Source organism: Dermacentor andersoni, chromosome 1 (assembly GCF_023375885.2).
Source record: "Dermacentor andersoni chromosome 1, qqDerAnde1_hic_scaffold, whole genome shotgun sequence".
NCBI classification, from domain to species: Eukaryota; Metazoa; Arthropoda; class Arachnida; order Ixodida; family Ixodidae; genus Dermacentor; species Dermacentor andersoni.
In genome coordinates, this window is record NC_092814.1 from 249,078,212 (window position 1) to 249,095,215 (window position 17,004).

General features: G+C 48.4%; 1 protein-coding gene across 2 annotated transcripts in view; it reads right to left on the bottom strand.

Moving 5' to 3' along the window:
* The window catches only part of LOC126547694 (E3 ubiquitin-protein ligase MARCHF8-like), a 256,251-nt gene that overhangs the window by 72,615 nt on the left and 166,632 nt on the right, over positions 1–17,004 (bottom strand). For both annotated transcript variants that reach the window (XM_050195641.2, XM_050195642.2), the window contains exons 2-3: positions 1,652–1,711; positions 1,188–1,368 (exon numbers count right to left, since the gene is read on the bottom strand). In XM_050195641.2, the coding sequence (XP_050051598.1) occupies positions 1,188–1,368; positions 1,652–1,711 (241 nt within the window). The remainder of the gene's footprint in view (positions 1–1,187; positions 1,369–1,651; positions 1,712–17,004) is intronic.

The window sequence follows — 17,004 nt, forward strand, 5'->3', positions numbered from 1 at the left end:
ATGTATAAATCCCGAACATGCACCCTAGTTTCTTATCCCGTGCTATCCCGTTGGCCCGTCCGCCATGTCATCCTGAACATCCGCCGCAGTTCTCGTTAGGTCACCGAAGCTAAACAGCATTGCGCTCTGTCAGCCTCTAGGAAGGATACAACCAGGGAACGGTAAATTGTGGTGGATCCCCTATTACTGTCAAATAGTTCAGAGCCCGTATTTACAAAAGCTCCTTTACGCACCCTCAGAACGTGTGCTTAGTGGCCAGCGTTCGAGCCCGCCTCTAATATATCGATGAGCCTAATAAAGAGACGGTCGCCGTGGTAACCGTCTACGTGCATTGTTCACCCCCCCCGGACAAACATTCCTGGCTACGTCGCTGGCTGTGTGACATTACACATCTGTAAGTGTAATACACTCAAGTGCACTGCAGCTACTTTTGCACCAATCATATTGTCTGTGCTGCCAACTTACGTCAAATTCAAGTTCAAAGTGTAATGGAAGGAAAAGAAGAAAACGGTTGCCAACGAATTAAAACATGATTGTCGGCAAGTGATTCTTATTCAGTTGTTACGATAACTTCACAATAAAGTCTGCGGCAAAAAAGAAAAGAAGAAAAACGACACGTCGTTTTGCCTCAATGAAACTCAAGGCAGTGCGAGTAGCGGTAAGAGGGCTTTGTTTTGTCCCCGATTGCGATCGGACACCGGCAAGCTGGCTGAGAAAAGGTTAACTAAAACGTTAGAGCACAAGCGAGGAGTTCCCACTCGCTTCGTCATGAAAGCGTACACAAGACATCTATTGCTAGTCGAAGCAACGTCATCGAGTGGCATCAGTCTCCAAAGGCTACACGGACACTCTGTCGCCCTGTAAATCACGCTTTGCCACGGTACGCGCTCTTCCAAGTAGTGCAAATCTTTCTATAAATTATGCTGCTCGCGAGAACGCAATGATCGCCTACTTCACGTTGTGAACATCTTCACTCATTCGACTTACTTCCACGCAGCACACACCCGAGTAATTTAATATGTGCACGCGCCTTTAACTAATTACTGAATCACTCGGCATCTTTGCAACGTGTACTCACAGTAAAGCACGAGATTCAGCATTAAAAAAGCACATCGCAAACCTAATTCTGGAAGAAACTACGAAAACGTAGTAATAATAACTGACGGGGTTTAACGTCCCACACTTACAGCTGTGCTCAGTGGAGGGCTCCGGATTAGTTTCGACCACATGGAGTTCTGTAACGTGCATCCAAATATCCGCACATGGCCGTTTTTGTATTCCGCCTCCATAAGAGCACTCGCAACCTGGTGCTCAACAGTGCACAGCCATGGCCACTTTAGCACAAAAGCAAATAAATTTCGACGAAATCTGTAATAAAAGACACCAGTTATACTTATGCGCGGGCGAACACGGCGTCCATTTGTGTCAGGTATCGTATGCGTTGTTTTTTCGCGGGTAGATGCCATCACAAGAAATAAGTATAGCTGGCGTCGCTTAAGGATACAAACAACTTCAAAATAAAGACAAAGAAAAATGACGTGCTCCTTCGTGCGCTTCGGTGTTGGCAATACTTTTCTCATGCACGGGCTTATCCATGATCGTTTTGGAACACACGGCTAGAAAAGGCCTTAACAAGTCACTGAGCACGTACCGGATCACAATGGTCTTCCCGAGAGCAGCGTCACAAGGGCCGTCCTTACAGCCCTCGGACCTGAAAGAGGAAGAAAGGAAAACACCTGGAATCAAGGAGGAACACATTCCGTGAAGGCGCTTAAACAAAGCAACGTTACAACTGCACGTGAGCCTCGAAAGCAACTTGAAGTGTACATTCTATCGCGCAAGAAAGTGAAGGCCAGTCGGCCGCTGCCGGAAATGGCCCTCCAGCCCTTACTTTTTGCGATAGGCTGTACATCCCGAACATGCTACCCGCATATACTTAGCTGTGAATCTAGTTCCAGGGGCCGTTTTCGCAAAGATCACCACTCGTAAAAGCAAACGTTGGCCAAACGCCATCACTAATACGTTCGCTGCTATTATTGGCTGGCGCGTCCGTTCTTGAGAACCGCTGTGGACTACGACGGCTTTGTATATACAGAAGCCAGAAGATGCAGGTTAGCCATTGCGCATAGGCACCGTGGCGCGATATGAATGTTACTGCGCGAGCGGTGACTGACCCATAGCGAAGTTCCACCATGTCGAACTTCATTGCGTTGTGGAGGCGGAAATTATTCGTTCTCATCCTCGTACGTTGGTTCACAGCGAGATTGACGGCTGCTGCAGGTAGCTGCGGACGAGGGAGGGAATGAATTACCTCGATCGTCACAGTCCCTCGGAAAGCATCCTCCACCGCGCATTCTACCTGCACAGCCTGGCCTACCATCCAGGAGACAGGCCTCTATCATTTCATTTTGTTTATGACGTAGGGCATACTGGCGGCAATAATATTAATAATCATAAAAGCAGCCTACAACGGCGCATTTACCGGTTCGATCGACGCATAGATGCTCGTGCGATAATGCTGCGCTCGGCTGTACATCGCATGTTGTACATTCGTGATGTGTAATGCTATCTAACGGACAGAGTAAACTGAATTTCACCTACGGATATTCTGGTTGCGCAGAGGTATGCCAACATGTACATTCACAATCGAGTGCAGTTGGAAGGAAGATCACTGCATAATGTACTTAGAACACACGCACATGGCTCGACAGTAATCTTGGGGAAAAAACAGGCGTGCTTGTAAATACTTAAGTTTCTCCGAATGCCGTATGAGCGCTAGCTGTAACCGTTTAGCATCGGTCTTCTTCAACGACATCGGTACTTCATGCTCTTTTTTGAAGGGGTGACGCGTAAAAACGGGGATGCACTTTGTGACACGGTGTTGCGGCACTGCGGATGTCTTCACCTTTCATCAGGTTGCGGCATTGCACAAGACAGTGAAAGTGACAGGGCCACTATATATTGTTTCAGTGGATGCCTGCAGCCACGTCGGATTATATCCCAAGTGAGGAGGCCGACGGACTCCCCAGAAACGCTCTGAATGAAGGAACTGGGCGCGGGATCCCGCTGTCTCAGTTCGCACTATCCCGAGGCGAGTTCCCGCAGCTCTGTGGTGTCTATAGAGGTTCGACGGCGCTACAGCGAAGCAGTCCTTGCTCTACGAAATTCACCAAAGTGCGAAACGAAACATATGGTAGCAGATATTCAGCACACAGATGCACTAATTCGTCGCTTTCGACTGGAAGCGGCATAGAGAGGGAAGGAAAGGCAGGAAGCTTGCTAACTAGACATTGTCCAGTTCGCTAGCTTACACGTGGCGAGGGAGATGGGGAAGTGAAAGAGAGACAACAGTTCAGATCAACCACACGCACTGGACGAGGCAAAGCCTCTTCACAGCCGCGAACTCAAGTCTGTCGCTTTCAGGTACTGTACAAATAGCGTTCTCTAAAGGATAAATTGGAATACATTACCGTTTCTAATTGAACTGCAGAAAACTCTCAGATTTAATCAAGAATTGAAATATTTTTGTTATGCGATACACATGTGTCACAATGTACTGTTTAATTCGTTTTCTTGCATCTACTATTCTAGTTTACTACGTATACTTGTTTGAATTCTTATTTCTTTTTCTTTTCTCTGTTCGTTTACCAGGTTTTGCATTATAATACAGTTAAACCCTACATACTGATGTGTATCTATCTTCTTGTTTTTCCGTATTTTAATCTCATTATTATGCATGTTATAATTGCATTTTTCCTTTATCACTGCTGCTGTCTATGTAATCTTGCATGTTTACTAAGTACAGAAGGACCCAATTCAGTCTGACTATGGGACCTCCTTCTGTATATTTTGACCAGTAAAATATCTTGTGAAATAATAAAAATTTATTTATTTATTTATTTATTTATTTATTTATTCGCTTATTTCCTGATACACCGCTCTAGTTAGCGCGGCTGTGGCCATGAAATTGAGAACGTTTACCCCGTCTTCATTGAGTCTCCAACATACTCTGTAGAAAGAACATTAGCGAACGAACCAGAAAAATTGTACAAGCGCACCTTTGCATATATTCGGGGAGTATTTTGCGTATAGCAAAGTGCTTCGAGCGGCCAGTCGCGCGGCAATTTTGCGTGTATTCGCGATCTTCTTTCACGCTCGGAAAAACACTCTTATGTAGCTCGTAGTGAGCAACAGAAAGCTGTACCAGGTTTTTTTTATGTAGCTCTACAATTTTCTCATTGACACTTTTAATCAAATATCTTATTTAAGAAATTGATTAATTAATTAAGACTAATTATCTAATTAGGCGGGATGGAAGAAATAATATTAGTATATCCAAGCGACGACAAACAAGATTACCTTGCCCAGCTACGTGGTATTTGCATATTTTTACATCTTGGTGCATGATAGCTGGGACACTGTGTGTGCATGTGTGCGTGCGTGCGTGTTTGTAAGCGGCTCTACTATGTAGTTGACCGGAGAGGTACGTTCCGCGATGCAGTATGGTCCGTCACACTTCGAGAGAAGTTTTGTAGAAAGTCCAAGTGGTAGTAAAAGGCACGGACAACCAGATAAGTGTTCAGGGAGCGAAGTTCGAGTTGGGATTGCCACCATCACGAAGCCATTTGTGTCGTTGTTGATTTTTAAGAGTGAAATTGCGAGCCAACTGACGGCATTTCTCGTCATATATGGCGACAGCCGAAACGGGAACACATCCTGACGCGTCTGGTTCGTAGGGTAAAACTGTATCGATGGTATGGGAAGGCTTGCGACTAGAGACGAGAAAGTACGCATGGAGAAAACCGTGTAGTATTTTTGCGTAGCAGTATTATGCGCGTACGTATAACAAAAGGGAGAATGATGTCCTGGTTTGTATGGTCAGACGAAACGTACTATCGCGCTCAGTATGAGCTACAATGCAAAAGAGCGTGGCAAAGCGGTAAGGCGTTGTAGCTCACCCTGAGCGCGACAGTACATCGCGAGAATGTCACCAAAGGTTCGATTGAAACCCTCCGGAAGCCCAGGAGGGTACGCTGCGGTGGTTCGGTGAACAAATGCGGCATTGAGCATGCAGGGCTTCAACCACCTACGAGAACTAGGGCGGTTGCTTGGGCTAGTTGGTAATTCATGATAAAAAATAACGTACAGCGCGAAGGACAAGGACTGCGAGAGACGACATACACAGTGCTGTGCATGTCGTCTCTCGCAGTCCTTGTCCTTCGCGCTGTACGTTAATTTTTATCACCAGCGAGAAAAACACGTGGCCTCTATCGCACATCACTTCCCAAGGTGGGCTGTGACGAAGAATGAAACGGTGAAGCAGAAAAGTATGTAACGTCACTGGCGGTTGCTGCAGGTAGAGCGGCGGTTTCAGCATACCGTGTACTGGTCGACTGTAAGAAACGACTGTAAGAAGCGACCCAGGAATCCTTGCGCTGTTCTGACGCGAAGGTATCGATGCCAACCGAGGGCACCGCCTCATTTGGCTGGCCTTGTCCGTGCGCTCGCCTTCTTCACTACAGGTGTCTTTAGTGCTTCACGTGTTCCTGCGCGGTGATCCTGAGTGACTAGCTATGAGCCCCATGTGTCTCTTCATTTTTCCACCGCCCCCTTCCCCGTCCCCCAATCTAGGATAGCAAACCCCATTTCTTTTTGCAAAGGTTTATCTCCCTACTTTTGTCATTTCTTTTTGTATCTCTCTCTCTCTGTCTGTCTATGTTCTGTACACTGTGCATACTATAGAACTAATCTGAAATTGAGCTGCGTATTTGTAACAGCAGTTCACTGTTAAAGGCAACACCAGAGACCGCGATCTGCGCTCAGCACGTGACCTGCGCTCTCGGCTGCGGCGAGAGTACTCACATGCGCAGTGAGTGCCGTGGACGGTGCTCAGCTAGTGTCGTCTGCTGCCGCTGTGAGCAAGCAGTTAGCGTAGTTTGTGTTTGAAAAGAGCGTATCAGTCAGACGCTACGAAGGCTTCTACAGCAGTAGTCGTTAGCCGACGGCGTGTGCGGCTGAAGGAGCATTTTAAAAATCAGTTGATGGGTTAAATGGCGATGCTTAGCTCCTATAACATCGATTGTTGCCCTACTTCAGCAGCAATGACACTGGAGTCTTTTGTTCGCCGTTACTGCTTCAAAAAAAGATACCTGCCACTCAAAAGCTACCATTGCACCATGGTTTGAGTGCCAGGCGATGTAAAGGTACCCTTTGTTGAGCTATGGTTAGGACCGTACGATCAATATGCTATATTGAAGATAACGTGGAGGCACGCATCGTGTAGACGTGTTGAACTCGAAGATATTAAACGTTTTTTTGCACGGGGCCGAAATTCCCATTCTACGTCAAAGTTCTCTTTACTCGTGATAAACGCGCCAATGCCCTACCACGCACGTTATATTCCCATAATGAACCCATAATGAAGATAGTACTTGTCCACTACGCATTTCGTTGAAACGCTTTAGAGATGCTTGAGTGTTCGTTGTGCCGCCTACACACCGGCTAGGGCAGCTCGTCATGAGCGTCTCGTAAATTGGGACGGTAAATAAGACCACGACGTCATAGGCGGAGGGTTTTCATTTTTCCGGGGTGGGGGCCCGACCAGCTTTCCGAACCACATATATGTATTATATAATCTTGCACTTGAAGATACTTCCTATGACCTCGAAGAATTGAGCGCTGAAGTGACGGCGTTATATGAGTATATGCAAGACTTCATAGTAGGAGACAGTTCAATTTCACAGCCCGAGTCCTCTCGGTGGTGTAATCTTCCTTCGTGTAATTGTCGTATACTTCGCTATCACTAATACTGCTTCGAATTTCCGGCGAAACTGCAGCCACTCTTTCTTTTTTTTTTCTCTCTCTTTTTCTGTGAGTCCAAGCATAAGCGCTGCTGCGCATGACTGCTGTTCATTCTGATTTCGAGCGAATCCAGCTTGGCCTCATTTCAGTTACTGAGTGAATTATACAGTGTTCCCCAACTATCAGGCACCAAGACTTAGAAAAAAGAGCAGTTGCGTTACTCAAAGAAAACCTACTGTATATTGTTTCCAGTACAGTGGAGTAGCCGCCAGTAATTCTTTCGTTACTGAGATTTAAAGGGACACTAAAGACAAATACTGAGTCAACGTGGACTGTTTAAGTAGAATCCCAGAAACATCGCAACACTTGTTTCGCGCCAAGAAAAGACTTAGTTTACGAGAAAATTGCATCTGAAGGTTCCGAATGCCTTTTTCGAAATTCAAATCTTCCGCCATCGAACCGGGGGAGTGGTGACGTTTCATACCCTTTGCTGCCGCACGGCCCGACTCGACTCTCTCCTCAGTGAGTCAAGTCCAACCGTGGCTGCCGTCAGTGAGTAAAACCCCGCCCGACAGACGGCGCTACCGAGCCAAGACAGAGTTGTGGATTTGCCGCTGCAGCTGCTTTTTGGTCAAGAGGCGTAGACTGTTCGGGCATCCGGCGACATAACATGGAAGTTGAATTCTCTGCTACGTGCAGTTTGTGCGAGTTTCGCGAGCCAGCAAAACCAGCGCAGCACTCCGCGAGAATGAAACTAGTGAAACGCGATAGTGTGGGCGGCGCGGAGTCGTGCGAAAATGAAACCTTTCTACCGCCCGCGTCGTTAAGGGTAATTTCAATGAGTTCTTTTTTCTAAGAAAATCAATTAAGTAGCATTTTATTTCGTACTATAATACAATACAAGGATGTTTTTTGTAACAAATGGTTGAGTACTAGTGACAGAACTTAACTGAGGAGTGCTTTCGTCATCTGGCAAGTGCTTGAATGTCCTGGGGGAGTCTCTAACTATGTCCTGCATTTACCTCAATTTCTGCATAATACTGACGCCTTAGAGATTCTAGAGCACTAATCTGTCACTTTAGCTTGACTTAATACTTGCCTTTAGTGTCCCTTTAATTCGGTAATTGCAATTAACTATCTAACTCGAGAAGTACTGTCCTAATTTTCAAAGTGTCAATGAGGCATTTGTAGGCACCCAAAATGACATCTAACTGCTTTGTTTTCTGCGACGTACTAATTGCACACAATTTTTTTCTGAATGGCAAACAAATCTCACGAAGTATGAAAAATACCACGTGAGTGCGCTCTCAACCGCATCATAAAGCAGCGCCGTATATATGCTGATTAAAAGCAATTGAATTGCATGTCGCAAGCCCGAGGAGACTACCAAGAGCAGGTTTCGCGGCTTCGCAGCTATTCCTTCCACTCATTTATAAGTCACGCTTATCATGCGTCTCTCAAAGCCGACTGATCACATCAATAACAAAAGCCCCTTCATAATGTGGCCGAAGCGCCGCTCTGACCACGCACGAAACGCTAAAAGTCATGTAATAGGCATAGAATGTTTCAAAATCCTGGCATCGAAAGAGTGCGCGCGAAGCTATATATTGCGCCAGAAACTTGCTTAGGACCAAAGCCAAATTAAAGTGACCGTCTTATTTTTCATGAAAGTGTATACGTGCTGCAAAAACAGGTTCGTGTCAAAAAATAAAAGCGAAATAAATAGACCGGGAAGCGACCAACCTGTAGAGAAAAGGCAAAGCCGGCGCGTTCAAGAAAGTAAATATGCCACTTCTAAATGAGCCGAATTGGCAATCAGGATGTCTGCACAAAACAAAAAAAGAACAAAGAAAACATTAGTTCAGTGTGCCCTTATTATATATGAATTCGTAAGCTCCGTTGAACACCAGCTGCTCCCTAGAGGGCGTGTTCCCATAGGTCTCCTTTTGCAGGTATGCAGTACTGAGTCCGCTTGATCACATCTACAGTCTCTTTCTTGATGACCGACACCGCAATTCTACGGCAGACATTCGCCATCCTTGCTTTGAACTAATCTTCCGTCCATCTCGATCGTGTATGTACGATCATTCACATAACTCAAAAGAAAGAAATCGATTAGAGAAAGGTCAGGTGACCTAGCCGGTCAATTTACAGGCCCGTCTCTTCCAATCTATTGCGCATGAAAAGTCGCATCCAGCTAGTTTCGTGCTCGGCTGCTGCTTTGTGCTGGAGCCCTATCTTGCTGATACCACAGAAGTGGAAGATGTGACAGCGGTACTTCGATGTGAAATTCATCCACAACTCCAAGTATTTCGTCCACGTAACCCTATCCAGTCAGTGTGTGGTCGAACAAGATGGGGCCGATTATAGCACCGGCGTAATTTTCGCACCACACATTGAACGACCACTGGTACTGGTGCCAAGTGCGCTTTACCCAGCGTGGATTGGAGTCACTCAAACAGTGTGCGTTATGTAAATTTACCTGGCCGTTTCTGCAAAAATTGGCTTTATCTGTGCACATGATGCTGCTCAGAAAGTCCGGTGACTCAACGGCTTTTGTGAGGACCCAATTCGAGAAATCTAGACGATTTTACAGCTACCTACCTTCCAAGCATTAGCGCTGGTTAAGGTGGTACTCGTGAAAGGCCGTCGCTTAGAATCCTTCAAACTGTTGACTTGGAAATTGGTACCTGGGTGGCCACGTCCCACACGCTAGCATGAGTGTTTGAGGCCATAAATGCTAGAACATCCGTGCGTAGGGCAGGACTCATAAATAGAATCCTCCGCCGCTGTTTCTTGAAGCTGCCGGTTTGTCTCAGGTTTTTATCATTTCTGACGATAGTCGATGCGTTTGGTCTGCCACCACACTGACATACATTTGCGGCCTTCATCTTGTTGCCGTTTGCAGCTCCCAAGGCAGGGATCATGTTTACCTTCTGCTCATTAGAGAAACACATGGCGACTGGGACGAAACAAAACGCACCTTAAAACCTTTGCACAGACGTTGTCAATTCGCTTTTGTGGTGATATGTTATGTGGCAAAAAAATAAAAAGACATACGTGCACTTTATCTACGCTAAGACAACAGCTGTCACAGCTTGTTTCCAACTAACACCAAGCGCGACGTCTTGCTTCGACAGGGGTGCGGCAGATAAGGCACCAGCTCGATCACGATGTTTTCTTTTTATATTTCCTTTATTTGGTTCTGGATAACTAGGAGGGAACCTGTTCGAAGGCGCTGCTTTATGATCCGGGTGGGGGCGCATTCACGTAGTATTCTCCATATATCGCGGGGGTTATTTATTTGTCGGAAAAAAAAATTAGTACGCAATTAGTACGTAGCTGAAAATACCGCAGTTAGATGTCCCTTGGCTTGCCTTCAAATGCCTCATTGATGCTTTGATAATCAGGACAGTACGTTTTGACTTGGATGATTAATTACAATTACCTAATTAAATCTCAGTAACGAAAAAATTATTGGCAGCTACTCCACTGCAGTGTAAACAATATGCGCTATAGGTTTTTTTTCGAGTAACGCATTGCTCTTTTTTTAAATCTTGGTGCATGATAGTTAATTGGGACACTCTGTATATATTTATGACCCCTGCAAGCAAGTGACGATGTTTCCATCCCTAACAAATGTCGTAAATTATTATAAATGTTTTTTTCTTTTTCGTGAGTCGTTAGCATTGCTTACTGGAAAGAGAAGCGATACTGAGACAGGCAACATTCACGTGCATTTCACACGCCATTGATAAGACTGTGCCGAAGGGGTCACTGAAGTCTATAAGTTTCTTTTTTTTCATGGTCAAAAAAGCACGCAAAGCAATTTGAAGCGTGGTGAACACACAGCAAGATAGTCATTCTCTAGGCATAGGCTATCCATAGTGTTAGACATAAGTGTTAATTGGCTAGCTCCATCTCTTTCAAACATATAATAAACGTTGTCCTGTGTATATTTTTTTAATATATTGTGTATGTGCATGGTGTTTACAGAGGAAATTTAAAACAATGTTGAAGTCACAAAATACGGATGAGGCAGCCACCGCTAGTGCTTCTAATGCGCGTGTCCTTCAAGTGTGAAGATTTGCAGAAATAAAGCGAAAGTATGAATTAAAAGCCGTGCACGTCCGCGCCAACAATGATGCAGTAAGCTATTAGCTTCAGTAAAATTTCAAGTGAGAAGGTCGAGGAAAGTCAAAAGAAACCTAAAATGATGTGGATGACAAAGTTCTGGTAACGTCAGTTTAGGTGTCTGTGTGTACCTGGGGGGGGGGGGGGCTTCAGCCCCGCCCGATGTGCGTGTGTGGGGAAGGGGGGGGGGGGGGGGGCTCGGGCCCCGGAGCACCCCCGTGGTCGGCGCCTATGCACGACGCAATCTTTTGTCTAGTGTCGTTTTGTTGTGGTCGTCTGACCGCTGGCTATCCGAGACTGACCGAGCAGTTACCGGCCAAATGCAGAAACATGCGAGCGGCTTGCTTCGCTTGCGCATGTCCGAGAAGCGGGCGCTATCGGTGACAGACTACGCGAGCCGAGCAGCGTCCACGGCACTTACTACGCCTGCGCGATACCCTCACCTCGCCGCCGCTCAACGGTGTCGGAAAGGGGGGGGGGGGGGATACACACTCCGATGTTCCTTTTAATAATGGACCACTGTGTGCCTTCCATCCAAGTTATTGCCATGGAGAGCACTTTCACCCTGTTACGTTTCGCCTACAACGCGCGGTAATGCCGGCGCGGATGCAACGGACGCCGGGGCTTTGTTCAAAACGGCGGACATTTTGGCCTGTTCGACGCCGCCGCAACGCCTACCCGCCAAGCGTGTCCAGGCGTGTTTCAGTGCCACGTGTCTTCGTGTGTGCGTGTGTGTGTGTGTGCCCTCGCTTGTCAAAGCGCGGCAGCCGGGGAGCGGAGTTCCCCGAATGAGGAGCCTGGACGTCTCTCGGCTCAACAGTTCGCGCCGTCGTGTGGGTGAGGGTTGGCAATGCGTCACTACACTCGGTTCAGCAGGTCTCTCGGCCCGACAGTTCGCGCCGTCGTGGGCTCCTGCTGCGCCGTCCCGTGACCTTCATCCCGTGACCTTCCCTCCTTCCCTTTTGGACCGCGACGCCGGGAGTATAAGAGCAGCTGCCCCCGGACGCCAGAGAGAGGCTCCGATTTGTACTGTTGAGTTACGTGCTCTCCCGTCTCTCCACTTCGGTCGACCTGACCGGCCGCTCGTTTGCTATGTTAGAATAAACAAGTTGTTCTGTTACCAGTCTTCTCATGCTTTGCCGGGACCTTCGGATGCTTCCAGTGCCCCAGGCCGCCAGGCCAACGCTACCCTTGGGGCTTGCGACCCATTGGCAATAACGGGCGTCAGCACCGAGACCCCAACAACTCGTGCCAGCGGTACGATTCCAACATCTGGTTGCCAGCGGTGAGATCGCGACAACGGAGGCCAGCAGCGAAGAGATGCGGTTGACTGTATGCTGAGCAGCACAACGACCATCCGGGAGCAGCGCAACGAGCCCTGTGTGATGACTGGTTGCCTGCAGCGGAACGACTGCGCTGAAGTCTTGGCTGCGAGGTTTGGTGAGTGCGGGACTTTCTTCTTCTGAGTTTTGCCAGGCTTTTGTTAGTGTTAGAAACAGAGCTGGTAATTGTGGTTGTCGTTGCTACCGGGTTAGTTTGCGGCAAGACAATAGTAGGCAGTAGAGAAAGCAGCATTCAGAGCAGCCATGGATTTGAAGTCGTTGCGCAAACCGATATTACTGGAGCTTGCAAAAGAGTTGGGTCTGGATGTCTCAGACAAACTCAGAAAACCAGAACTGCTAAGGGCTATTCTTGAGTTAGAAGCTGAAGATGACGAGCTGTCGGATTGCCTTGAGACCATTGAGGAGCGGGCAAAAAGACATGAGCGCGAACTTATAGAGCAGAAAGAAAAAGAAGAGCGCGAACACGCTTTGGAATTGAAGCGTCTCGAGATAGAGATGGAACGCGCTCGTAATGGAAGTCAGGCACACGGTGCAGGAGAACGAGTATTGTTCAAAATGACTGACCTGATGCGGCCGTTTAAGCTTGGAGAGGACATTGGTTTGTTCCTGGTTAACTTTGAGCGAACGTGCGAGAAGCAGGGGTTCTCTCGGGAAACGTGGCCACAGCGCTTGCTCACTTTGCTACCCGGCGAGGCGGCCGACGTAGTCGCTCGCTTGGAGAGAGAGGAGGCAGAGGATTTCGACAAAGTGAAATCAAGTCTGCTAAAAAAGTACCGGCTGTCAGCGGAGGCGTTCCGTCGGAAGTTTCGGGAAAATGAGAAAGGCAGAAGTGAGTCATATACAGAGTTTGCGTACAGGCTTATGTCAAACATGCAGGAGTGGCTCAAAGAAGAGAAAGCGTTTGGTGACCACGAGAAAGTTCTGCAGTGTTTCGGGCTAGAACAGTTTTATAGTCGGTTACCTGAGAACGTGCGGTACTGGGTCTTGGATAGGCCAGACGTTAGTACGGTGGCTAGAGCCGCTGAGTTAGCCGAGGAGTTTGTGACGCGTCGGGCTCGCGGAGCTAAGGACGGTCAAAAGGGTGAATTTGGCTCCAAGTTGGAGAGGCCGAAGTTTACACCCATGAGAGCAAAGGGGGATACACGTAGTGCGGATGCGAGTGAAAGCAGTCCGACCGAACGTAAGGAGACGGCGGCAACCGAAGCCGAACGCAGAAAGCGGTTCGAGACGAGGCAAGCGCGCGTTTGTTATACGTGCCAGAAGCCGGGTCACTTTTCGGCGCAGTGTCCAGAAACAAAAACACAAGTCGTGTTTTTGTCTATATGCAGCACTGACGAGAACATGAAGCTTCTCGAGCCTTACATGCGAGACCTCCTCGTGAACGGGAAAGAGTGCCGAGTGCTTCGCGATTCCGCAGCTACAATGGATGTAGTTCACCCCTCTTACGTAGAACCCGAAATGTTCACGGGCGAGTGCGCATGGATCAAGCAAGCAGTGGAAGCTCATAGCGTGTGTCTGCCGGTAGCAAAAGTGCTTATTGAAGGACCTTTCGGAGCACTTGAGACGGAGGCCGCAGTGTCATCTATGCTGCCCCCCCAGTACCCGTACTTATTTTCGAACAGGTCCGATCACCTCCTGCGCGAGAAGGGGCTTTTGTTTGGTGAGGCTAGCGTTCAGGCCTTAACCAGATCGAAGGTTCGGGAGCTCGCTGCAAAGGCGGTAGTTGCGGGGCCGACGTTGTTGAATGATGAGAAAGGGTCAGAGGCGCAGCAAGCTGGTATTCAGAGCACGCCCGAACGGGATAAAATTGAGCCTGTAGCGTTAAAGGCAGCAGATACTGGAGAGGAAATTCCCGACACGGGAAAGTTAGAAGAGCTGTCTCCAGATTTGCTCATCGCGCCTACGTCAGACGGACTTAACAGGTTGCTAAAAGTCAGCCGGTCGGCTTTGATAGCCGAGCAAAAGAAGGATGGCAGCCTAGAAAACATACGCTGCATTATCAAGGAAGGTATCGCCAAGAAAAATGCTCGCTTTGTGGAAAGAGGTGGGGTCCTGTACCGGAAGTATCTAGACCGCAGAGGAGTGGAGTTCGATCAGCTGATCGTGCCTCAATGCTATCGTCAGGATCTGTTGCGCTTGTCGCATGGGGGTTCGTGGTCCGGACACCTAGGAGTTAAGAAAACTAAGGACCGTCTCTTGCAGGAGTACTATTGGCCAGGGTGTTTTCGGGACGCAGACCACTTTGTGAAGACATGCGACACCTGTCAGCGGGTGGGCAAGCCAGGGGACAAATCGAGGGCGCCGTTGAAGTTGGTACCTATCATTACGGAGCCTTTTAGACGGCTCGTTATTGATACAGTGGGACCTCTGCCGGTAACAGCCACGGGGTACCGACACATTTTGACTGTGATCTGCCCAGCGACAAAGTTCCCTGAAGCAGTGCCGCTTAAAGAACTCAGCTCAGTTGAGATAGTCAATGCACTACTGTCCATATTTGCGCGAGTTGGTTTTCCTGCAGAAATACAGTCAGATCAGGGTACAGTGTTTACTAGCGCTTTGACGACAGCCTTTCTCGAAAGGTGCGGGGTAAGGCTGTTACACAGCTCAGTGCACCACCCCCAGTCGAATTCCGTTGAGAAGCTCCACTCCGTCATGAAGCGCGTGTTGAGAGCATTGTGTTTTGAACATCAAACTGACTGGGAGCTGTGTCTGCCTGGAGTGATGTTTGCTTTAAGAACCGCGCCGCATGCGGCTACGGGGTTCTCGCCAGCTGAGCTGGTGTACGGTCGCTCGCTGCGATCTCCGCTTCGCATGCTTCGAGAATCATGGGAAGGCAAGGGCGACGACCCAGTCGTGGTAGAGTACGTGCTTAAGCTCCTCGAACGCTTAAGAAGGGCACAGGAGTTGTCAGGTGAAGCAATGGCAGAGGCCCAGCAGAGGGCCAAGGTTTATTATGATCGGACAGCCAGGACCCGTCGTTTTGAGGTGGGCGATGAGGTCATGATATTGCGCACATCGCTAAAGAACAAACTCGACGTGCAGTGGGAGGGCCCAGCACGGATTGTTCAAAAACTGTCGGACGTTAACTACGTGGTGAGTCTGCCAGGAAAGCGGAAAGCACAGCAAGTTTACCACTGTAATCTGCTCAAACCCTATAAGCAACGGGAAGCAGTGGTGTGCATGATGGTAAACGTTCCCGAAGAGCTTCCGGTCGAGCTTCCGGGACTAGGCTCAGTGACGAACAGGAAAGACACCGATCAAGTCATTAGTGACTTAATAAGTAAAGCATCGCTGTCGCCTGAGCAGAAAACCGAACTACACCAGCTCTTACAAGAGTTTCAAGGTCTGTTCTCTGAGAGGCCTGGTAGGACTTCTGTCCTTACTCATGACATAGAACTTACCTCCCCAGAGCCAGTACGATCCAAGGCGTACCGGGTGTCACCCCGCCAGAGCGATATTATGGAGGCTGAGGTAAAGAAAATGCTACAGCTCGGTGTTATTGAAGCGGGTGAGAGTGATTATACCTCCCCTTTGATTTTAGTTGAGGTACCGGGCAAGGAACCTCGTCCTTGCGTCGACTACCGCAGGCTTAATTCCATCACTAAGGATCAAATTTATCCGATCCCTAACATCGAGGAGCGCCTTGAGAGAGTGAGTAGCGCTCAGTTTATTTCCACCCTAGATCTTGTCAGGGGTTATTGGCAGGTTCCACTTACAGAAGAGGCTAGTAGGTATGCGGCGTTCATTTCACCCATGGGGACATTCCGTCCTAAAGTTTTGAGTTTTGGTTTGAAGAACGCGCCATACTGCTTTTCAAGCCTCATGGATAAAGTGTTGCGGGGACAGCAAGAATTCGCTTTACCGTATCTAGACGACGTAGCGATATTCTCCGCATCCTGGCCGGAACATATGGCGCACTTGCGGGCAGTGCTAACCCGCCTGCGCGATGCGGGCTTGACAGTCAAGGCTCCCAAGTGCCAGTTAGCACAGGCCGAGGTTGTCTACCTCGGACACGTGATTGGTCGGGGTCGTCGCCGCCCCTCTGAAATAAAGGTGGCCGCTGTGCGAGACTTCCCGCAACCGCGTACGAAGACCGCTATTCGGTCGTTCTTAGGTGTCGCCGGCTACTATCAGAGGTACATCCCCAGGTACTCTGATATCGCGGCTCCCTTGACGGATGCTCTAAGAAAGACAGAGCCTCAAACAGTCGTCTGGGATGAGACGAAGGAAAGAGCTTTTAGCGCCCTAAAGAGCGCCCTAACAAGCCAGCCTGTGCTACGATCACCCGACTACACAAAAGGGTTCGTTGTTCAGTGTGATGCTAGTGAGCGAGGCATGGGCGTTGTACTGTGCCAACGGGAAAATGGAGAAGTAGAACACCCCGTCCTGTATGCTAGTCGTAAGCTGACCAGTCGTGAGCAGGCGTATAGCGCCACCGAGAAAGAGTGTGCGTGTATCGTGTGGGCCGTTCAGAAATTGTCATGTTACCTAGCTGGCTCGAGGTTTATCATTGAAACGGATCACTGCCCTCTCCAATGGCTGCAGACCATCTCTCCCAAAAATGGCCGCCTCCTGCGCTGGAGCCTCGCTTTGCAACAATATTCCTTTGAGGTGCGTTACAAAAAGGGGAGTCTCAACGGTAACGCCGATGGCTTAAGTCGAAGCCCCTAACGTGGGAATCAGCCTCAAAATTGTTTGTTACTGATGTTTTTCTTCCTGAGGCAGG